The sequence below is a fragment of the Lissotriton vulgaris genome, chromosome 11 (assembly GCF_964263255.1).
Source record: "Lissotriton vulgaris chromosome 11, aLisVul1.2, whole genome shotgun sequence".
In the NCBI taxonomy this organism is placed as follows: Eukaryota; Metazoa; Chordata; class Amphibia; order Caudata; family Salamandridae; genus Lissotriton; species Lissotriton vulgaris.
This window is the reverse complement of record NC_141699.1, coordinates 371,925,129-371,949,139: the sequence shown is the minus strand read 5'-3', so window position 1 is coordinate 371,949,139 and position 24,011 is coordinate 371,925,129. Positions and strand designations below refer to the sequence as shown.

Here is a 24,011-nt window from a genome sequence, read left to right as displayed (position 1 = left end):
CGTTCGCTCGCGCGTGCCTGCTGTTTCCACAGAGCAACCTCTCGCGCTTTAAAGCTCATCTGCTCCACCAACTGGTAAATCCCATCCTCGCCCCCTCCCCGTGCCCTCACTCCGTACACGACTCTGCTCCCCCCCCCCCCCCTGACGTCAAGGGGGAGGGAAGACCACTTGAAAAGAGTGAATGCACAAATCAGTGTGGTGTAGGGGAGGCAGCGAGGAAAGGGAGGGGTAGAGAAGAGGTAGGGAAGGGGGTGGGGGAGGTGCAGACTGAGAAGCCTCCAGATTTTGGTGGCTCAGCAGCGGGAGAGGTTCTGTGTTTATCTGGAAGAGCTGCGGTTCTGCAACTGTTGTGTGCAGGCTCCGCTCGTAGCTTTGTTATATTTTGAGAGCTTCTTGACTGGAGGAATCTCAACTTTCCTGCAGGGAGAGGTCCCTCTCTCTCTCGGCCTGGCGAGGTGCCAGTCCACCCCCTCCCCCACTGGCTGGCAGCCAAGCCTGGAGCTGAACCCTCCCACTCTGGGAGCCCAGGGAGGAAGAGGAGGAGAGCGAACTTGGTTCATGGATCAGTTGCTCGGATAGCGAGAAGCTGAGCAGCGCCCTGACTGGAGGAACACCGAGGATCGGCGCCATCACCGCTGCCCGGGAGGAGGGAGCATCGCCCGGCTCGCGGAGTGTCCACACGGCGCGCGAAGGAGCTCCACGCAGGCAGTGCACGCCACACACCAGCTGTACCTGGGGGCATCTCCAAAAGGTATGATTGGGCAGGGGTGCACAGGGGAAGGACGACCCATGTAGGGTGCTAATGGGAGAGTCACACCCTCCCTGTTGTATTTTGATCCGTTACGTGTGTTTTTTTTCAACCTTCTGCGCTTCCGTCCTTACGATGACCCGTGACTCTTGCCAGGGACTTACTTTATGAATTGATTGAACTGCGGTGGATGCAGAGAGCAGAGCTTGACTAGACCAGGCGTGTGCGCGGCTAAGAGGGTTGGCAGACAGTGCCATTTGGGAGGATGGGTGTACGTTCGTTGAATCTTGTGTAAGCCACAAGACGGGAGTGTTGTGGGTGGCTGCAGATTAAGTGGGAGGTGCATTGGCAGAGTCGGCAGGCCAGGTGAGATGCTGCAGGGCAGGAATTGGGAGACTTGGTTTGAGCAGCTTGTGGATGTTATCCACAGGCCTGAGATACTAGGGGTACTCTAACTAGTTATGATCGATGTGCATTGGCAGAGGCGGCTGTGAGCCATTTCCATTTTGGCAGATGGTAGGTACTTAAAGTAGGACTTGCATGGGGGTGCAAGTAACGAAATGGCATAGTTGTTGCGATTGTATTGGTTATGGTGAGGTGTACAGTGTATCCCTGTTCCTACTGCATGTTCAAGCTTTATTAAACCTTTCACATAAAAAAAGAGAGTTCAATACTGAAATTGGGGGTCGGAGGTCTGCAGGTCAGATCTGCAGTAATAGCAAAGTAGCTGCTAATGCGCTTTGGCGGATCTGTGTATTTTTGCCAGCTTCCAGTGAAAAGTGCTACAGCTCCGGAAAGATGTGCGTGGGTTCAATTCCTGGAATGGGAGCGAGACTCCAAGAGGGGGAATGGGGAGCGTCGTTAGAGTTGAGTGGATTGAAGTACTGAGATGGTACAAATGCTACACTTCAGTGCACTGACATCTGAGTGTGCGTCCCAGAACTGTAACAGAGCGGTGTGTGTGTGTCTTAAACCCTGGATAGCTGCAGCAGGCTGTGTTGTTGCACATCTGAGGTGCCTCAGCGAGCTGTGGTTTAATCGGCATTGGCAGCCCAGAGTGTGTGACTGAGGCCTCTGGCTCGCTCTTATCAGTATACTTGGCTCTCGGCCCCTGCCGGGGGGAGGGGGCACATGGCTAGGAGCCCGAGGCCTGCATTGTTAGCAGATAGTGTTGGTCTGAGAGATGACTTCTGCTGTTTGTACAGGCTGCTTGCGTTGGTCAGGCTGATGGGACTGGGGCGCAGATAGATAAACCAATCGAAGCAACCCGAGACGTGTGTCTGTTAAAGGGATGGGGGTGGGGTCTGAGCATTCGATTTACACTTCTGAGTCTGTGCTCCACATGGGGTGACCCCCATGGGCTGTTCTATGCCCTATGGTCCTCACTTATTTGTGTGTGTGTGTGTGTGGGGGGGGGGGGGGGGGGGGTTGATGCTCGATTGGCACTGATGTGGGTGGTTTGCACCTCCGAGCCAGACCAATGGTAGCAACGGGCGGGGGCGGTGGTGTTTCAGTGTGGAATTGAGAGAAACATAAATGATGGTCGTGCAATGCTTGAATTGAAATCGCCCCTGATAACATCTGTGAAATGCATTCGTAGGTGCATTTCGTTCGTTCACACGAACGAACAAAAAGACGCCTGGGACCAATCCTATCCATTGTGAGGTATTTTGGGGGGCGGTGGGCTGCTGCTAGTGCTGAGGTATGGCAAAGCTGGCGCCCTGGGGAGCGAGTCTTGCCCCTGAGATCACATTCAGCTAACCCAGTCATTGCCTCCTGGGACTGGTGTGCAGCAGGGGGCGGCGGCTAGTCACAATGGCGAGGCGATAAGGAGTGGCACCCGGGGCTGTTTCTGTAAAACTAATTTAGTCTGATTTTGATAAATGTTTTTTTCCCTTTTGTGGTAATGGATGCCGTATCGCGCCTGCGGCCTCCCGGTCTGCGCCACTCCCTGTTTGTCTGATGGGTATTATTTAGCGGTCCTTGGTAAATCAAACACGTAGTTTTCTTTTCTTATTTCCCCCTCAGCAATTATCCGTACCCTGTACCAGTGACATATGTTCTATTCATGCCCACGCTTTACTACTAAAATCATTCTGTATTATCAATCTACCTTCATACAACAATCCGATCAGTGTTGTGTTACACTGAAGTTATGTGCACCACTTTATGCTATATTGATTTTTCACCAGATATATCGTTTTTCGTGGTATAATATTTGCTGGGCACATGACATTTCATAGGTTGACATGGGTTGATACTGTATTTCTTGCATGTCTGACCCCATCCCCAGTCTAGTAAGGCCTGTGTACCTCTTGTCATAGTCTTCCTGCCCCTGTTGGCCAATATGGTAGATGCCTGTACTTCGGAGTGTCTGTATTTCTGCCCCTACTCCTCTACGGACATTGTGGCTACAGTCACACTTCTCATACCGTCTCAGGCTCTCACTTTTGATGGTTGTGGTTTCACCTTCCTGGATCCCTGGGAATCTTTCTCCCTTTGGTTGTTGATGGTTGGTCACGAGCTTCACACCTGTCTATTGTCTTCTGTCCCACATTGGCACCTGTGACTAGGAGACTGAGGCCTGCACTTCACGGTAGAAACCAAAAGGCTGGCTTTGGTTTTCACCTCCTCTTGGCAGTCTTCGTTAGCCAGTTGAGCTGGTCTCCAGGCTACAATACTACACTTTACACTAAAGCACAGCTCTCTCACAAGGAAGCGACTAACATTCATGATGACCATGATGTTGTACATGGTTGGGTTTAATGGTCTCATAGTCGGTGTTACAACTTTTGGATTGATGCACCCCGATGACTGCATGTGGGCACTTGTCCTCTTTAATATTGTTTACAGTTTTTCATCTTATGGGGTTGCAGACAGTATTACCATTTTGTGTTCCTCTGCTATTTGGGCTTCAGGGAGCTTCAAAGAGGTGGACGGTATGATATATACTAGGCCAGTCTTCAGGGATGTGGGTGTCTGAGTAAAACACTATCTTAACCTGGTTGCATTGCAACTGTAGCATTAATCTTTCGATGGGGGATGAGGAGTGAATTTAAATGGATATCTGTTGTATGCCATCAGCTGTTTTGCATACACATGGAATTGCTAACATACTTGCAAGATATTTATTGTGTCTTGCTGTATTTGACAACATCTGTGTTTTTAAAAAAAAAAAAAAAATTTAGGCCCAGGGCTTGACTAGCCTAGGCTATGTGAAGTTTGCACCTTTTTAATCGTATTCATGTAGCATTCAGCCTACATAGGCTGGCATCCAAAAACAGCTGAGTGGATTTTCCCGGTCAACGCCGGTCTTTTTGGATACTCAACCAAGCATTCATCTTGGCGGTCTTCAATTATATGTTGGTGCCTGGAGCTCTATACCTTCTTTGTTTTGGTTCATAGAACAGTATATATTGGTTCGCTGATGGGTTTTGTACTGCTTCAGCTTTTTTGGATCGGTCAAAACACGTCACATATGTATATTTGTATAGGGAAGCACCCACTCCTGATCACGTACATTTTAATTTCTGGTTATGTAGTGATGGACCACTTCTTTTCAGCTACTGCTGTGCAGTCTTTAGTCCTTCCTCGTGTGGATTTGCATTGTTGATGCCCTTCAGAACTCGTTAGTTGATGATGATTGTTCTATCTGAACTAATTGGAGCAGAGCTTGAACTTCACAGGTTGCTTTAGGGGACATCTCACTGCCACTACCTACATTGAACCTTTTTATATCTCAAGCAAACCACAGCTGTGAAGAAGGTAGTAAGTCATATGTGGGGAGTCTGGTGGTTGGCGTTGCTGGTGGGGGTCTTCTAATCCAGTTTTGAAAACAATCTCACTCAGTGATAATATTGGCTACATCAAGGCTCCCAGTTTTTGGTTTTTACAGATTAATAAAAAACCTAAAACAATGTGTTTTCTGTCTGTATTTTATAATAAAATAAAAAAAGAAAATAGTGCTTCTTGTGAGTGACTTTCAAAGCTGTCCTTCATGAATTCAGAGCCAATATCTGAGCAAATAGACCGCTTAGGGAGTTAAGAACCAGGATGAGATTTCCTTAAACACAGGCATATGTTAACGTATTTGTATTTAATGCTAATATTTACACGTGGGTGTAATGTTTTGCTATATTGGCTGCTTAATCTGCTAAAATGCAACCGGCATCAAAGTATGATTGCGTTTTTATCCATTAAATAAACGTGGAAATATACCATGTTACCACTCTATTTATTCTTAAAATACAAACTAAACAAGGACAAATAGTAATAAGATGGCCATAAAATAAATATGCATACATACAGGGGGAAAAAATAAAACTGGGAGCCCTATTGATAATGTTGATGCTGTTCTCTTTGCAGGGCTTTTATTTGGCAGACTAAATGTCCTGAGACAGCGGACCATGACCATGACTAGTGGGTTTGAAAGCCATTGAGCCCTTTTTGTGCCCTCACCAACCAGACCACAATTTACTGGTTATTTCTTCAGCTAACTTCCTGTTTTCTCCTCTAATAGTCATGGAAGGTTCATCGAGAAAATCTCTTGCTGTAAGATAATTGTTACTGATACAACTGCAACATGAAATCCCTGCAGAATTAACAGCTTTACTTAGGACAATGTTATTTCACATTTTGCAAAAACAGTCCGTCAGCTCTTGATACTTTGTGTCTCCCACAATAACACAGACCTGCTACTTGCCCATGATAAAGGAAACCAACCATAATAGTTTTCTAGTCTCCCAGGACATCGAAATAATTTGATTTTAATTCACAAAGCTTGCATCATTGGTTAAGATACCTCATTCATTTAACAGCCATCTTGGTTATGTTACATTATGCTTTGATAAGTCTGTTTGAAGTTCTACTTCTATGGCTACTAGTTTTCACCTAATAAGTCATGTGCGTTAGGCAAATCACAATTATGTAATTTGCAGTTATACCGCACTCAGGCTCCCATTAGCGTAGCCTTTGATGCTGCTTCACACGCAGTCTTCATTATGAAGTATCCCCCAAAAGCAGACAGAAATGAGACCCTTTTGTAGCCGCTCTGGCACCGACCAACAGATGTCAGGAAATAGATCAAGAGGCAGTTCCTTGTAACCTGTGCATCCTTACTAGGTAGGGGTCGCAAAATTAGCGTAATTTCGTGAAATTATGACAAAGCTACTCGTAACTGCTTGAAAACGCAAACCTGCAATTTTACGCTATGTTTTACCGCGAACTGCATCCTTATGCCAATTTTGGTGCAAGGATGCATTGAAACAGCACAGTGAACAGAAGCCGTGCGTGCTGTTTTCCCCATGCATTTGCAGTGATTTCTTTTAATTGTAAATGGCATATAATTATGCAAAGTGGCTTCATTTCAAGAATTGGACTCCAGAATCTTTAAACGAAAGTCCTGAAATTAAGCAAATGACAGCGATGTCATTTTAAATTTGCCCAGGTTTATCAATGGAAGGAAAACTAAGCTCTTCACGGTGATGCAGGAGGGAGGAACCTGAATTTTTGTTGACATTAATTGTCAACTCCACATTAATCTGTTGTGACAGTCGCAATGGTCGCTCTGCTTAAAACATCAACTCCAATACTCGTGGGTGCAAAAGTACAACATTCTTTGTTATTCTATGCTCTTTATCTATTACAAGAATATGCTCATAAAATGAAAATATAATGGGTGGTAACAACTCATTGCCGATGTTGCTCTCACTTTTTACCTTTTCAATGCACTCTCAGCTCATACATGCATTTGTATTTGGACATATCAATTCACATCATGTGCCATCAATGATAATTACGTGTATTAAAAAAAAAAATAATTAGCCCCAAGAAGACTGAGTCCCTGTTGAATCAATCAGCATTTGTAGAGCGCAGCACTGTTCCCCTGGGGATATCTGGGCGCTGGGGTGCAAGGTTTCTTCAAAAGTCAGGTCTTTAGTTTCTTTCTGAAGTCCGCAAGGGAGGGTGCTGTTCGAAGATGGAGTGGCAGGTTGTTCCAGGTCTTAGTGGCGATTTAGGAGAAGGAGCGGCCACCGCTGCAGATGCGGGGGTGTGCATGAGGGCTAGTGAGGTGGAGCCCTGGTGGGTTGATGGAAGTTCAGTCGGTGATTGATGTCATTGGGTCCTTGATCATATAGGGCTTTGGAGGCGTGTGGGAGGACCTTTAACTGGCATCTCTTCTGGATGGGAAGCCAGTGGTGTTTCTGAGGTAGGGAGTGATGTGGGTCCATTTGGGGAGGCCAAGGATGTCTCTGGCTGCAGGGTTCTGTATGGTCTGGAGGCTTGATGAGCTGGGTGGAGATGCCAAAGTAGAGTGCATTGTTGTAGTCCAGGCGGCTGGTGAGGGGCATGGGTGACTTTCTGGTGTTGACTGATATCCATTTGAAGATTCTGCGGAGCAGGAGAAGGCGGCTGCGTTCACTTGTCACTTCACGGTCAGTTTGCTGTCGAGGATGATGCCTAGGTTGCGTGTATGTTCTGTTGGTGTGGGTCAGAGTTCATCTGGGCATCCAGCTGTAGTCTCATATGGACATGTTTCTCCAGAAGATCAGTACTTCAGTCTTGTTGGAGTTCAGTTTAAGGCAATTAAGTCTCCTCCAGTTGGCTACATTGGTCACAGTGTTGATTAACACCTTCAATGCTAAAGGTATTTTCCTCCTGTGCTGCATTCCCTGATTTACCATTGTTCATGACAAGCTCAGCTCGTCATCAGCACAGCTCAACCGTGCCTCATGACGAGCTGAGCTCGTCATGAGCATCGAAGGGGTTAAGTTAGTTCTGGTGGTGGTGGGGTCTTCATTGAGCGAGAGGATAAGTTGTTTGACGTCTGTGTAGGATATGTTGTTGAGACCGTGGGATCCGACGATGCACGTGAGGGGGGAGCATGTAGATGTTGAGCAGTGTGGGGCTGGAGGATGATCTTTAGGGTACGCTGCATATGATGATCATGGGGTCGGAGGTAAAGGGAGTCGGCTGTATGCTCTGCATACATCCTGTAAGGAAGAAGGCGATCCACTTGAGGGCATTTTGCTGTATGCCAATGTTGTAGAGTCTGTTGATGAGGGTGTGGTGGGATACAGAGTCAAATGCAACTGAGGTAGAGGAGGATCAGGGCTGCAGTCTTGGTGTGGTTTAGGAGGGTTCTGATGTAATCTGTGGCTGCTATCAGTGCTGTCTGTGCTGTGGTTGGCTCAGAATCCTGATTGGGAGACGTCAAGCAGGTTGTTTTGTTCCAGGTATTTGGTGAGCTGTTGGTTGATGGGCTTCTCAAGTACTTTGGCAGTGTAAGGGTGCGCAGAGATTGGTCGATAATGTTTGAGTTCTCTAGGATCGAAGGAGGGTTTCTTTAGGAGGGGTCTGATCTCTGCGTCTTTTCATCTGTCCAGAAAGGCCACCACAGAGATGAAGGTGCTGAGAATGTATGCGAGTTCCATGCTGATTTGATTGGTTCAACAGAGTATCGAGAAATATATAACAATGCTGTAGTCGGAAGTGTCACAGCTAGCATAATGAATCAGTATTGTATTGTTTAATGCACATCTCCTGTTCATATAAATACTAGCTGCAAATATTAAATTAAACCTGTGACCAGGTGTAATATATATAACACAAATGACTCCGGTGTCTTGACATGAGAACTGAGTCTATACTCCAGGAACTAAATTTCATGAAAGCCATAAGTAAGGCCAGCAACTAAGCAAGGACGAATAATCCATATTAGTGTCACATTTTGTTTTTTTTAAAAAAAACAACCTAATTCTGACTTAAGTCTTTTTGACTGTAAGGCGGTTAGCTTGATTATAATAATGAGAGATTCCAGATACCGCAAATGTAATTTTTTTTTAAACAATACACCTCAAAGTAAGAGTCCCTGTACCATAATCCTGATAACCCTTCTGAATGGTGACCCCCCCCCCCCCCCCACCTGCCGCAAATCTATGCCTGTGCTACGGCCTAAAAAAAAAAAGCGGTCAGTAAGTCCGCCTTTAATTTACAATGGAAGCCAGGAACGCCTGATGCTTTTCTGGAGCTGCTACTTTCTCTTCTGCGAAAGTGGTGCCCTATGGTGTCGTCAGTTGCTTCAACCACAGGTCCTACTGTTTTGTTAATTTTAATGCAGAATGTAATCGCACTGTGGTTGGAGTCTCGAACGCAATGGTGCTAGTGGTTTGTGCCCAGCATTGTTGAGGTCATTGTAAGAGGACTATTTTGATCAGCGAGGCTGCTCGGAAGAAAGCACAAGGAGAGTGTACTGATATGGAGGGCTCAGTGAGAAGTGTGACTAGATCACAAGCCTTTGCCTGCCATATTATTTCTGAACCAGATGTACTTAAAGTACTTCATAGGGTGGGCAGCAATGAAAGTGAGCCTGATAAACGTGTCTTTCTTGAAGGTGAGCTTCTGACTAGTTCCGGTCTCCCTCTAAGAAAGAGTCATTTGACTCTAGAGTAAAAAGGTAAACCACTTTAGATGTTTATTTTGTTCTTCATAGAATCCAATTCCTTTACCGATATTCTGTTTGGAAGATTGCAAACTTGGGAGCCACAGCTCCTATTTGAGATGCTTTACTTACACAATCTGCAATGCCTCTCCCGAATATTCACTTAACACAAATTTACGTGACCCATATTTCTAACTTGTAACTTTTTTGCATCCAGTAACACCATTTCCTTTTCTCAAATAGCCTGCATTGTGAGTTACTTACCAGAATAGAACCTACAAAATTATTCCTATTCAAGTGGTCCACATCTTGTGTTGAGAAAGCCCAGCCTTTTATACAGTGGAAAGAAACGTGTTAGCAGGATCTTAAATTCGAAAGAATTGTAAATATGATTATGGATTGAAACGGACTAAAGATTTTCGTAATTAAAACATTAACCCTTAATAGGCCTTCACCAATTTATTGCATCTTTCTTATTGTTCTGACCGGACTTCATGTGAGGTCAATGTAGTGGGTCTTCATGTATCCAACAGTTTTCTTCCCAAATGGATGCATGTTTTAACCGTGAAAAGTATTTTTCTAGTTGGCATTGCATTGTTAAGGACAGTCCTGGATTTGCTAGATATTTCAAGGAAACTCCATATACACCCTCTTATTCTGACATGGCCATCTAAAGTGTTCATCCTCTTCTCTTCTATAGGTCGTGTCTTTGTTCCATTTTACTGAAGAAACATCCACACCCCCAATCTATCTACCATCGCATCAATTTCAGGTGGGGTGTTATCATCTTTAGGAACTTAAGAGAGTTTTAAGTTTCTAGGTGAAGAGATCACAAGATTTATTCATTTCTTTGTTGTTTATGATGCTACAACAAATGGAAAAGCTGTACTAAGACTGACATTTCTGTTGGAAATTGAAAATAAAAAACGCCAGAAGTGATCATTGCTCATTCTGCAAGATGTAGACCAGCTACCTTTATTGCTTTTAAAAAGAGCATCCTTTGCTGACATTTCTCCAGCTTTTACTACTATCGATAGTCCTGAAGGCTCATAAAACAGTGTCTACTTAGTAGAACATTGACCTCATTGAAAAGCACTCAGACTTCAGCCAGTGGTGAGTGTGTTCTGAAGTCCACTCCCAATAAGAGGCTACAATAGCACAGATTTCTTCAACTCTTAATTTCCTTTAACATTTTCCAGGTTTATCTTCCATTTGGCTTTCTCCAGCTCCTTTAGAACCCCCTTCAGCGAGAAGGTGTGTTTTAATCTGTTTGACTAGGGTATAAAAAAACTCACAATGAATGAATCATCTAAAAAGACACACTTTAGGCCATGTGGCACCTGCTCCAATTTCTTGACCTACTTGAAGAAAGATCAACAGGCTTTATACCTTCCAATGGTTTTAATTATACCTCTGATTCTTAAGTTTGTCAGCTCGATGCTTCTCATTTGAAAATATTTTCTGTTCTCTTCTCCACAGTTTATTCCCCTCCCACTTTTGACACGGGCGTCTTCGTCGTTCGCTTTATCATTTGCTACTAAATTTGTATTTCCAAGCCACCTTTACACTAAATAGGTATATTCCTTTTATTAATTGTTTTTAAGGATACCTGATATATTTCCCAAAGTAGCCAATCAATGCTGAAACATTTTAAAGTAATCTCAAATATTTCCAAATGGATCATGGTCTGTTCTAACCTGTAACTTGGTTATTGTTTCTTAATTCACAGAATATTACTGTCTTCACGCTGATGCAAGCAGTGAGACTCAGTTTGGCAGAGCACCTCTACAACATTTTGTGGTGTAATAATGAATGCACTAATCTCAGATCCTCTTCCTCTTAAGCTGTACTGAAAGTTGTATAAGATTAAGAATCTGCTGGAAAAGTATGAGAATTTTTCTGGAACATGTTTTCTGGTAGATACTGGTCTTCCTGCAGATTCCATCCCAAGCACTCAAAAACATTCATATATACAGATTCTGGAGGACTGCGGCGTATTATGATCATTTTCGCTTGTTCGCCCCTTAGGGCGACTGTACAAAGTTTGCTTGAGAAGCAAAACATTACATAAGGACTCTCTGTAATGCAGGTTCCTGTTAATGTCTTGAAGAAAGCCACATGACAAACTGGTGAAAAAGATGACTGAAACATGTAGACTGCAATAGATGCTCGAGTAATAAAAACCTACAAATGCATTACTTCTAGTTTTTAATCTTTCCACACTAACCTATATTAAAATACAAATCTAGGGTTACGTGTAGACAATTGTATTCTTTCACGGTTCCTCCCAACATTTTAGTTCTCCCTCAAAGGTGAAGGTTGTAAGCATGCCCGATACACTTTGTATCGTGGAGAACTCTGTGATGAAGCATGCCACTGTATTGATCAGTTGGGGAGTGTTTTATTTATAAAAACAAAAAATATCCCCCTTTAGGTAGACTGTGGGAGTCCTCAGTTTGACAAACTAGTGGGTTAACTCTCTCACTGATTATTAGGCATTTATAGACCAGCCTAGTAATTTCCATGGATGAAGTCTTTGGAATCTGCAATCTCTTTTATTAGACACTGGTCTTTTTTGATTGTGTTAGCTTTTAGGTCACATTGTGTTGTCTAAATTCCACACCATCTACAGCTGTAGTTACAAATAAACTAGGAGTCCTGACTCGCCACTGCAGTACTAGTTAGTATCTGGTACCCTGCATCAGTGCACAGAGGAAGCATTTTCACTTCTGATGCTCCTAACTGCTCCTCGAAAAGTACATGTTATTTATTTATGTATTTATGTATTTTTTTACCTTCAAGATCTTGATGAAGGTAGTATTGAAGACCTTTCTTGGGGATTCAATGCCTCTGAGTTAACCACAGCCCCCACCCCCAAATGTTTTGTAGCTTAATCCAAAGATTTCCGCTCGTAATTCTTTGGGTGCTCTCTGAGTAGAGAGAAATGAAAGGAAGAGGGGAAAAAACAAGCCTTGGCAAATCCAGTAGTTATCGCCTTCTAGATCTGTTGGCTTGCCAATCATTTTTAACCATGCTGCACAGCATCCACAATGCCGCATGGCTAAAGGCAATAACATTTTTTGAAAAAGTGATGTGACACAGCAGTCGCATAATTTTTTTAGGTATGACACCACACATGCATGCGACGCCAAAATAAAAAAAATAGCTTCCATAATTTTGTAATCAATGGGGGGCAAGCAACATGGAGGATGATGGGTAAAGCAACACAGCGGGATGAGGGTGTGGGGGTCAGACGCAATGGATAAGCGAACCAGGCGTGATGGGGAAGCAACACAGGGCAGGGTGGGTTAGAGCTGTGCTGGGGAGAAAGGACCGGGGTGAGTAGGAGAAGCAACGGGCAAGAGGGGGCAATATGGAGCATGGGTGGGACACATAGAGAAGAAGGTGGTGCAGGCTGGAGAAAAGCATACAATTGTGAAAAGAACTCAGGAGTGTGAAGAAGCGGACAATGGCACACACATCGGGATGGTGGAATAAGCATGAGAGAGCAACAGGGTGGGAGGAGGCATTGTTCAAGAGAAGTACACAAGGAAGACCGCTGTAAAACATATGCACTCTTGTGGATTGATTAACTCAAAAGAAAAATGTAGGTTCCCAAAAGTGAGCAGTGGAAGGACACAAGGAGAGGGACGATACTCCATGGGAGGGGCAGACACAAGATGGACTAGGCTGCCCACAGAATAAGAAACAAGCCAACAGCCAAGAGCACGGGAATGACAGGAAAGTCAACCAATGGGCGGGCTCACAGCCGTTGTATGTTTTTGGTAAGCCCTCCTAAGTTTCGTAGCTGACACTGTATGTTTTTGTCTAGTAGGCTCAAACTAAAAATGAAACTTACTGTTGTGTCCTGCCTGTCCGGACCGCTAGTGATGTCATGGAATGCCACAGTGATGAGGGTTCCTTGGCATTCAGTTAGCCAGTGTCATCAGGGCTGAGCTGGAGGTTGAAAAATAGTCCTCTTCTGGTATGTTGCATTGTGATTTTGAAAAACACTGACTTTCTTTTTATTGTGAAGTGTGTTACATACCCTGAGTGAGTAAGCACAGGTTGGAAGATGCCTGATGACATTTATTGTTAAGTGTGCAGGATACCTGAGTGTTTGAGTACAGGTTGAGACACCCTTTGGTGTCTTGCGTAGCACACAAGTAGGTGGGCATGGGTTAAAACAGAGTTCTTCAAACTGTGGGGCGCGCCCCCCTAGGGGGGCGCGACACCATCCTTGGGGGGGCGCGAACTCCTCTCCAATTTCACCTTTGTTCTCTGTGGCAAGTCGAGGGAGGAGGGAGGGGAAATCGACGAGGCACGAAGTGCCCATTCTTTTATTATGTTTACCCTCCCAGGAGGGGGTTAATTCATTCAGCTTCAGCAAGGAGGCAGGAAGTCTCCTCTACTAAACCGGAAACTGCCTTTCGAGGACATTTAATTTAGGAAAAGAGGTCTGTGATGGTTTCTGATGATATTCACAGAAGCCATGGTGACGTGGGAGGCGCTGCTTTAGGTGACTGAGCCCAAATGCAAATTATGGTTCGTGAAAAAATGGGAACAGCGCCAATTGCAAACATGAAGCATTTGAAGTTGACACGGAGCCCGGCCCCCCTTTGAAATGAAGTGAATCCATACCAAGAGCACAAAATCGTAAAGACACATTTATAGCAATTGATTTGTGGCGCTTGCCAATGGTCCCTTAACCCACATTCCTGATTGTCTGTCCCCAGAGGTGAAATACAGAAGCCTCATTAACATACAAATGGTCTTTTTAAAGACCTGTGAAGTGCTTGGGTGCGGGGGGCGGGGGGGGGGTGGCATTGTTTTTTATCGATTTGTTTTTAAAAGCTTCCGTGGTGCATTATTTATTATAGTTTTATGTAGCACTATGTTCTAATGTTGCATTAGGGGCGAATTAACACATTCCGTGCTGCTTGACTCCCGCACAATAGGAGCATCAGCTGAGAGGCCACTATTTGAATGGGCACAATAACAAAGCTGTATTTAACTGCCTTGAGGACACCTCTATTTGGAGGGTTGCGGCTAAGTACTGTAACAATTCCCGCATCTCCATGATAGTCATTTTCCTGACAGTGGGTGGACGGTGCGCAGCCGGCCCTGCTAGGGTTCAAACTCACACTCTGCAGCCTGCGAGGACGTTTCTCCAGCAGATGTGTGAACCCGCTCAGTTACCTCCTACCACCATCATGCACTCTGGCAGAAGTTACGAGGGGTCAGCTGGGCTATAGCTAACACGAATCATGATGACCTTGAGGCGCTTTCAGGCAAAGTCCCATCTTAAAAGAGTGAGAAATGCTAAAGCAAGTCAAGGGTCCATGATAGTGCTACAAGGTGTACATCTGACTGTTGAGGTAAGCTAGTCCAGATGCATTAGGGGCAAATTTACACATTCCGTGCTGCTTGACTCCCGCAGAATAGGAGCATCAGCTGAGAGGCCACCATTTGAATGGGCACAATAACAAAGCTGTATTTAACTGCCTTGAGGACACCTCTATTTGGAGGGTTGCAGCTAAGTACTGTAACAATTCCCATATCTTAATGATAGATGTACTTTTTAGTGTACTTTTGATAAATATACAAATATATTTTTAAAAACGTTAAGGAAGCTAACAAGAATGCGTTCTTAAATTATAATTTTAAAAGTACATTACCTTATATTTACGTACTAAATATAGCAAGGCTTTCAGCTTTCCAATTCACCGAAGTGTCTCTGTTGGAACAAATGTTTGCCAATGCTTGCTTGTGTGTGCTTAAATAGAGGAATGGGAAAGGGAGGCAGACAGAGGGAGAGCGAGGGAGGGAGGGAGAGGGAGAGGGATGGAGGGAAATGGAGGCAATAAATGGAGAGCGAGGGAGGGAGGGAAAGGGAGGGAGAGGGAGGGAGAGAAAGGGAGGCAGACAGAGGGAGAGCGAGGGAGGGAGGGAAAGGGAGGGAGAGGGATGGAGGGAAATGGAGGCAACAGAGGGAGAGGGAGGGAGAGGGAGGGAGAGGGAGGGAGAGAAAGGGAGGCAGACAGAGGGAGAGCGAGGGAGGGAGGGTAAGGAAGGCGGACAGAGGGAGAGCGAGGGAGGGAAGGAAAGGAGGGAGGGAATGGGAGGCAGACAGAGTGAGAGCGAGGGAGGTGGGAAAGGGGGGAGGGAGAGGGAGGCAGACAGAGGGAGAGCGAGGGAGGGAGGGAAAGGGAGACCGAGAGAGGGAGACAGAGAAAGGGAGACAGAAAGAGGGAGACAAAGAGAAGGAGAGGGAGGGAGACAGAGGGAGACAAAGAGAGGGAGAGGGAGGGAAACAGGGAAAGGGAGACAGACAGAGGGAGACAAGGAGAGGGAGGGAGACAGAGAAAGGGAGAGAGAGGGAGACAGAGGGTGACAGAGGGAGGGAGGGGGAGGGCGACAGAGTGAGGAGGGTAGGAGAGAGAGGGAGACAGAGAGGGATAGGGAAGGAGAGAGAGGGAGACAGAGAGAGGGAGATGGAGAGAGAGGGAGACGGAGAGAGAGGGAGACACAGACAGAGAGAGAGAGACATAGAGAGAGAGGGAGTGAGACAGTCAGAGTGAGTGAGACAGGGAGGGAGAGAGAGGGAGTGAGAGGGAGTGAGACAGTCTGAGTGAGACAGAGGGAGAGAGATGGAGAGAGAGAGAGAGATGTGTGTATGCCTGGTCTGGTGGCTCAGTGGACGAAGGCGTCTGCTGCAGGGACCTCTGTTCAACCTCAGTATTTTTGTTTTCTCTAGCCCCGCCCACTCCCCCATTTACCCTGCCCCCACCGGTGCGGCCCTCGGACACAAACCACGCGGTAAATTTGGCCCCCGAGAGAAAGTTTGTGACTGCCCATGGTTTAACACGTTTGAAACCCTACTCTGCCCTCAATAACATTCTGAGTTACTTCAAGTGTCTTGGAATGCACCTTGCATTCAGACAACTCGCTTCTCATTCTCAAAAATCCATCCACAGATTGAGCGTCTGTGACGAAAAACGGGCACACCCGTAACATTTATGTTGGTGGTGTTATCAATCAATGTCATGTGTAAAACAAAGCATCCTAGTAAAAACAATTTGCGCACATTTTATCTAGGAAAATGGTGGTTTGAGCTATGTAATAATCTGTCATTTCAGCACACCCACTCACAAACCTGCACTTAACTAAACACTCTTATTATGTTGGACATTATATGCTGGATATGGCCCCGGGTTTGGCGCGGCGGTAAATTATGTAGTGTACCAGATTCCAGAAATTTCTGTCAGGTTTTGGGGGGGGCCCAACAGCAGAAAAAAGTGAGCTGGGGGGGCTCAACCTACAAAAGTTTGAAGACCTCTGGGTTAAAAGGCCCCCTTTGACGTTTATTGCACAGCTTGAAAGTTACCCTGAGTGGATGAGCACAGGTGGTAAATGTGCCCGGAGTGTATGAAGACAGGTTAAAAGATACCCAGTGACGTATGCAAAAAATTCAGTGTGGGTGACTGTAGGTTGAAGGGAAAATATTTAGTTTTACTCGTTTATTATTTTGCAGGTTATAAGTCACCCTTATGTATTTATGTAATGTCATCGTAGACTTTAGTTATGAGTATGTTTATATGCACCCACCTATTCCTGGAAAGTGTTTTGTTGTGGCACTGTCTTCGGTGTTTTCAAAATCGCAAAGAAATCATGCCGAACCCTCGAAAAAGCCTGGTGTGCAACAAACGGACAGCAGAAAACATGACAGCCCCCTAACATGACAGCCCTCGAGCGCCACCCGCGAATACCACCAGATGATCCGCACCACCAAAAGAACGTCTGGACAACAACGCCCACAACAGCAAGGAACTCTTCAGCATCATCAAAGAGCTCTCCAACCCCAGCGCCAGCAACGACGACATCACACCGTTGCAAGACCTCTGCAACTCCCTCGCCACATTCTTCCACCGCAAGATCGCAGATATACACGACAGCTTCGGACCCCAGACTCTGCCTCCAGCCACCAAACCAACGACCCCCACCACCAGCCTCAGCACATGGACCCCCATCAGCACTGAAGACACCACCCGCGGCATGAACACCATTCACTCCGGCTCCCCCTCCGACCCATGCCCTCATCATATCTTCAACAAAGCCGACACCATTATCGCACCCCACCTCCGGAACGTCATTAATGGCTCCTTCACGTCAGCCACCTCCCCGGGAAGCTGGAAACACAAAGAAATCAACGCCCTTCTGATGAAACCAACAGCTGACCCCAAAGACCTCAAGAACTTCCGCCCCATCTCTTCTCCCCTTCCCGGCTAAAGTCATCGAGAAGACCGTCAATTAACAGCTGTTTGCATTCCTCAAAGAAAACAACTTGCTCGACCCATCCCAGTCTGGATTTCGAGCCAACCACAGCACCGAGACTGCCCTCATCACAGCCACTGATGACATCAGGACCCTGATGGACAACGGAGAGACAGCCGCTCTCGGCAGCATTTGACACTGTCTGCCACTGCACCCTAATAACCCGCCTCTACAACACTGGGATCCAAGGAAAGGCCCTGGACTGGATCACATCGTTTCAATATCTACATGAGCCCCCTCTCCACCATCGCGCGCAAACACAACATCAACATCATCTCCTACGCCGACGACACCCAACTGATACTCTCCCTCATCAAAGATTCACTCCCCGCCAAAACCAACTTCTAGGACGGAATGAAAGATGTCGCAGAATGGATGAAGCACAGCCGTCTGAAGCTCAACTCTTGACAAGACGGAGGTCCTCATCCTCGGACAATGCCCATCTGCCTTGGACGACTCCTGGTGGCCCACAACGCTGGGCACCGCACCGACACCCACAGACCACGCACGGAACCAGGGATTCATCCTGGACTCCTCCCTCACGATGACCAAGCAAGTTAACGCAGTCTCATCCTCATGTTTCAAGACGGTCACTAAGGCCCTCGTCACCAGCCGACTGGACGACGGAAACGCCCTGTACGCCGGAACCACAGTCAAACTTCAGAAACGCCTTCAACACATACAGAACGCCTCCGCACGACTCATCCGCGACATCCCTCGCCACAGCCACATATCCGCCCACCTGAGAAACCTGCACTGGCTCCCCGTCAGCAAGAGGATCACGTTCAGGCTGCTCACCCACACACACAAAGCGCTCCACAACATGGGCCCCGAATACCTCAACAGCCGCCTCTCGTTCTACACTCCCACACGCGAGCTCCGCTCCACCAGCCTCGTCAGCGTCCCACGGATTCGCAGAACCACCACCGGAGGAAGATCGTTCTCCTACCTAGCAGCCGAGACATGGAACTCCCTCCCGGCACACCTACGACTGATCCAACACCATCTCACCTTCAGGAAACACCTCAAGACCTGGTTATTCGAGCAATAGTAGGCCCCCCCTCCTCCCTTCAGCGCCTTGAGACCCTCACGGGTGAGTAGCGCGCTTTACAAATAGATTGATAGATAGATAGATTCAGCTGGCGCACTTTGATGGTGATGATGGTATATTTTGTGTTTTTCAATCTGTTTAGTTCCATGTAGGAAGATTAGTGGTTGAGAAAGGAATATGAGTGGTGTGGTGTTTCTTGGGTAGAGTTTGCCTGATTTAGTTAGGAGTGTGGGTGTTTGCAATGGTTAATGTGTTTTAGAAAAGATTAGGGGCCCCTGCCTTAACGGATAAACCCTGGCAAGGAAAAAACGTTTTTGAAAATCGCAATATTAGCACCGGGTTTTGTGCATATTTTTAAACCTCCTATAGACGCCTATTTTTATCTCTTCAAATAGATTTGAGTGTGCAGGCCAGAATTTGAGGCCACGCATTCACTGAGGAGTGGAGTGCTCCTTGCTCAAATGGGGACGGTGGTCCTGCCCTCCAGTGAGTGATACGAGGTGTATATCCTACAGCACAGACCCCTATTCCTCCCAACACCGTTTGTTCCACTTTGGTTTAAAGGAAAGAGGGATAGCTACAGTGTGTGAGTGAAGATTGGGATTTAACCCTTAGACACACTACGCTACGTCTGGTATTTTCTAGGCACCTGGCACGTCTGGTCATCTGTGATTCCATTGTGGACTGGCAAGCCAAGGATATCCTAGACACTAAGCCATGGCATGGTTATCTGATGTGTTGGCAAGACTTGGTTGGGTGAGCCACGATTGAGTGGATGCCCAGCACTTAACCATTGTGCCAGGGTTTCTGTGAACACAAGCTTTGGATTGGTAACCTTAGGAATTAAGTGGATGCCCAGACATGACCTAGTAATGGAGGTCAGGTGGGTGGATAGCTGTTAAATCGTTGTTCAAGATCTGATGAAGCTATCCCATGGTGAGTTAGAATAGGGGAGCTCCTACAGTGAGGGGTGGATACATTAGAAGAAGGAAGCTTGACGGGCATCTGCTATTGATGACCGTGAGTTCATGGAATGCTGGGCATCCTTAAGTACCATGGAGTGGCTGTTAGACTGCCATGACTTGGATATGTGTCTTATTCCTGATACCAGTCAGCAGTCACCAGTTCCCAAATGAGTTTCAGAAGTATGCCTAGCTGAAGTAGCCCTGCTGTGTTGGAGTCATGATGGCCCCTAGCTTGTGGGTATCCAGTGTAGAGATGGGTAATGCATCTTAAAATAGAGATGAGAACAACCAGGTGAGCTTATGAGGGGATAGTAGGGGGAGTTCACCACCACAGAAAATGGGCAGCACCATGTTGGCCTGAAAGATGGTGTTTGTTAATTGTGTGAGTTTGGCAGCATTATAGAAAACGTGTGTGGGAGCGGGTGGACAACCAATGACTGTGGGGTGTGGTTCTCAGATGATAGTGGTTACCACTGTGCTCGGTGTCAATGTGTGAAGCTGGCAGCTTAGAAACTGGATGTGGACTGTGCCATGTTTTTCAAGGGGCTGGGATCCATTTGGGTGGGAGGAAGAGGGAGCCATGACAGAAAACATTTAGTGGCGAGGCTGTGTTTTACAGATTCTGTGTGTCTGCATGGGGTTGACATCATGTCTGCGATTCAGCAGGAATGGATGCGATGGGTCCAACCTCAGGAGAAGATGTCCTTTTCAAATATTATCCCTGAAATAGGTGTGATTCCGTTCAGCGAGGGTGTACGGTGCCTCCTGTACCCCTGCAGTCCAGTCCGTCCACTCCAAGGAGATTTCAATGTCACTTCTTTAACTATGTTTAAGGGCACCCCGCTATAGTCTGTGCTTCTGAAATAGGAGCAGGCAGGTGAGCGGCACCAGTCAGGCAAATGCAGAGGTTGTGGAGAACTGAGACCTACCAGCCCACGGGGGAAAGGACCCTGGGATGAGAGGGGAGAGCGGAGCAACTGCAGTGTCCCGTGGGGCGGGAAGGGGAACTCCGATGCCAAGGAGAGAGAGGCACCTGCAGGTGTACCCAGAAGGGACGTCAACGTTGGCCACACAAAGGGAAGTGGGACGTGCTAGAGGTTAGAAAAGCTGAGTTACTTTAATACTGGGGTGGGATGAAGGCCTCAAACCTGGTGTTAAATATGCATTTTAAAAAAATCAGATGAGGGGGCTTTAAGATGACCCGGGAAAAGAAACGGGAGCTTAATTTAGACTACAACCCGCATTTTGCTGCTGAGTTTGTTGGCGGTGGGGGTGGCATGCTGGTTAGAGTGTGCTGTTGCACAAGACAGGAACAATCAATGTGACGTTGGTGGGGAGCAACGAGGCCCCTCCCTCACCTGCCCCCATCGGTGTCTGGTACTGCGATGCCGGAGGCCTGGCAGATCCCCTTTCAGAAACTCTTTGGTCTCAAGTGGCGTAACATTAAACCTTCTTTCTCTCTCTCCACAGGTGTACCTGGCACTCTCCACGCTGAATTCGGACGCGCAGGTCTGCGACGAGGCACCGTGACTGGACTGGGGTCTCGGAGCGTGTCCCCTAAAGTTACTCAAGTTTGGCCCACGCGGATTTCCGTGCTTTGACCTCTTTGTATTGCCTGCCGTTCTTTGATGCTCACGGATTACCGAAGTTAGGCCTCTGAACTTTGTTCACTTTGGCCCTGAGGGATTAACCACGTTTGGAGCGTGAAGGTTTCTAAAGTTGACCTCTCGACAGCTGCCTTCGTTTGGCCCATAAACAACTGGGGATTAACTATTCCGATATTGCAGAGGGCTTGACAGTTCGAACTCTCCGATGTTTGGCCTTCGAGGATTGCCATAGTGTGAGCCTTGTTAATTCCATTTCTTTGGAACGCACAGTTGTTTGGTCCTTGGAGCTTGTTGTTCATTGGCCCTGCCAGTTTCCATCCTTTGCCGTGGGGATATCTAGACGTTGGGCCCTCCAGAGGAAGGCGGCTCCCGAAGATGACCCTGGGTCTGCTTGACCTCTGTGTTCTGGTGCCAGTGCTTCTGGGGCTTGTGAGGTGGACGGAAGCCACATGGTGGGACTCGCTGGCGAGGAAGACTGTTCGTTACCAAGGTGAGTTATTATAGCACACCAGTCGGTCGGGGTGCCACTTTTCAATTCGAGGTTCATGTTTGTGCAAATAGATGTTTTGCATGCAAGGGTGGTTGCGGGAGTACCAGGGCACGATTAGTGGCCGGAATAGTAAAGTGTGGCTACTTTGATGTGTGTGATATTTGTGTTAAGGGCAGTATACTTTTTCTTGCAGCTGACACAACTGAGCAAAGTTGGCCCACTTAATGGTCTCCTGTGGTGCTGCAGCTGCTTGTGTTGGCCTTGGTGGCCTTAGGAACGATGGTCACACTACACATATCTCAACATTTTTCTCTCTCTGCTTCTGCCACACTTGTCTTGGTAGAGAGCAGCTGTGCCACTAGAAGTGATGTAAGCTGTTTGTGCCAGCCAAGCATCGTCCCTCGATGCCCAGCCAAGTGATCTCACACACTGACTTCATCCACCTCTCGGAGAACCTCCTCCCTACCCCTTCATGTCCCTTGGATCTGTGCGCCAGCCATATCCTAGACTTCAAGTTGCCAGAAGTCCCCCAGAGATCCCGCCAGCCTGTACCTGGGCTATGAGGCTTAATTTGGCATCTGACTTGGAGTGATGCCTCCTGGGGATCGGTGCCGTCTGCTGCTCGTGAAGCAGACTCCAACCTGCCGCCTTAATGGCTCTCATTCTCTCATCTGAGACTCCAAGTTACTGCTGATTTTCCCCCCCCTCTCACACCTCCACCCCAGACCCCACTCACTCCCTCACCACACCCCTACCCTCCAGAAAACAGCTTGGCAGGGCTAGCTAGCAGCAGCCATCTTTGAGGCAGAGGATAAAAAGTCTGAAAAGGCTAAGATGAGCTGTGCTGCTGGCGCTTTGCCAAAGCTTTGCTGTGTGATGGAATTAATTAGGCGAGTGTGCGCCTGGAGTCAGTCCCACACCCCCTGGCAACTCTACCCACTACAGAGAACTAGAATTGGCAGGAATATCTAAGAACGTGAATGGGACTGGTCCAAGATTCACTTTTACATACGTATTGTGGAGTACTGGTCTTGTGACACATAGTGGAAGGGTCCGCGGAACAGCTGGAAGAGCTCTGCTTGGTTTCACCTAGAGTGAGGCCTGTGGGGATGTCCTACCCGGAAGCTTCAGTTTACCGTCAGAGTGAGACTGCCCCCCCTCCACGCACCCCCCTTAGCCTCTACTACTGGGAGAGCTCTGCTCAGTGTCAGCGATTGTAGATCATGTAGGTTTCAATGCTGGAGTTCAGGCTTGATTTATAAGCCAGACACTAGCTAGGATTTGGTACTGGGAGAGCTTAGCCTGCTGCGAGCGAGCATGGGCCCCCTAGGATGTACTGGTGCTGTGTTATTGAGAGTTTAACCGTGCCTTTCTTGAGGCGCTGCTGAGGTAGTAGTACTGGGAGAGCTCGGCCTTGTCAGCGAGTGTGGATGCTCAAGGAGTGGTGGAGTCTGGATAGCTTAGGTTAGTGTGAGTGAAAGGTGCATGGGCTGTGCCCCGCGTGATGGGGGACCGCTGTCATGGGCACAGTGGAGTTGTAGTTCTGGTAGAGCTCTTGCTAGAGTACTGGGAGAGCTCGGCATGTTAGTGAGTGTGGTCCCCATGAGGCTTCGGTAATGAAAAGGTTCAGCCTTCTGTGTATCAGTGTGTGGCCGATGACATGTTGTGGTGGGGCTGAGTCCTGGGGGGCTTCTGGTTGGTTTCAGTGAATGTGGGGGCTCGTGAGACTAGTTCTGTGAGTGAAGCCTTTGAGGGTGTTACATTGTGGAGGGCTGAAGTTGCGGGCGGTAAATGTGGGGCCGATGGGGCTATAGTCCTGGGAGGGCTCCGCTTCGGGGCAGGGAGTGTGCGGCACGTGGAGTTGTACTGGCACTTTTTTTCTTTCTAAGATTGATTACTGCAACGCGCTTTTCGTAGGAATTGACAAAGCGCAGAGCAGTAAGCTGCAATCGTTGCAAAATGCTGCAGCCAGACTGCTTATGAATATTCCTAAGGGGCGCCCTACCTCGGATGCCATTAGGTCCTTACATTGGCTTCCGGGACAGCAAAGGGTCGATTTTAAATCCCTCTGTTTGGTACATAAGGCCCTCCATGGAGGAATCTCCGGGATACAGAAACTGTTTTCTAGGTATTCACCCACTAGAACGCTTAGATCCACCACGCTGGGTTTTTGTCTGTGTTCCAAAAATCCGGAAGGCAAGGGGGGGGGGGCTCTCCTTGTCCTTCTGTGCGGCCAGGCTATGGAACAAGATGCCGTCCACACTTCGACTCTAGCCTAACCTTGGTATGTTTAGGAAGGAGCTGAAAACGGGGATATTTTCTAGGATCTAAAATTCACTTTTGACGTTCTGTTCTGGCTACCACAACCTGTGCTTT

At 47.2% G+C, this 24,011-nt stretch overlaps 1 protein-coding gene across 1 annotated transcript in view; it reads left to right on the top strand.

The window, feature by feature from the left end:
* The first annotated feature begins 520 nt into the window (after positions 1-520).
* SEMA4C (semaphorin 4C) overlaps positions 521-24,011 on the top strand; it is an 88,829-nt gene continuing 65,338 nt past the window's right edge. Inside the window, exons 1-2 of the mRNA XM_086943355.1 lie at positions 521-751; positions 21,009-21,635. Coding sequence (XP_086799481.1) covers positions 21,521-21,635 — 115 coding nt within the window. The 5' untranslated portion in view covers positions 521-751; positions 21,009-21,520. The remainder of the gene's footprint in view (positions 752-21,008; positions 21,636-24,011) is intronic.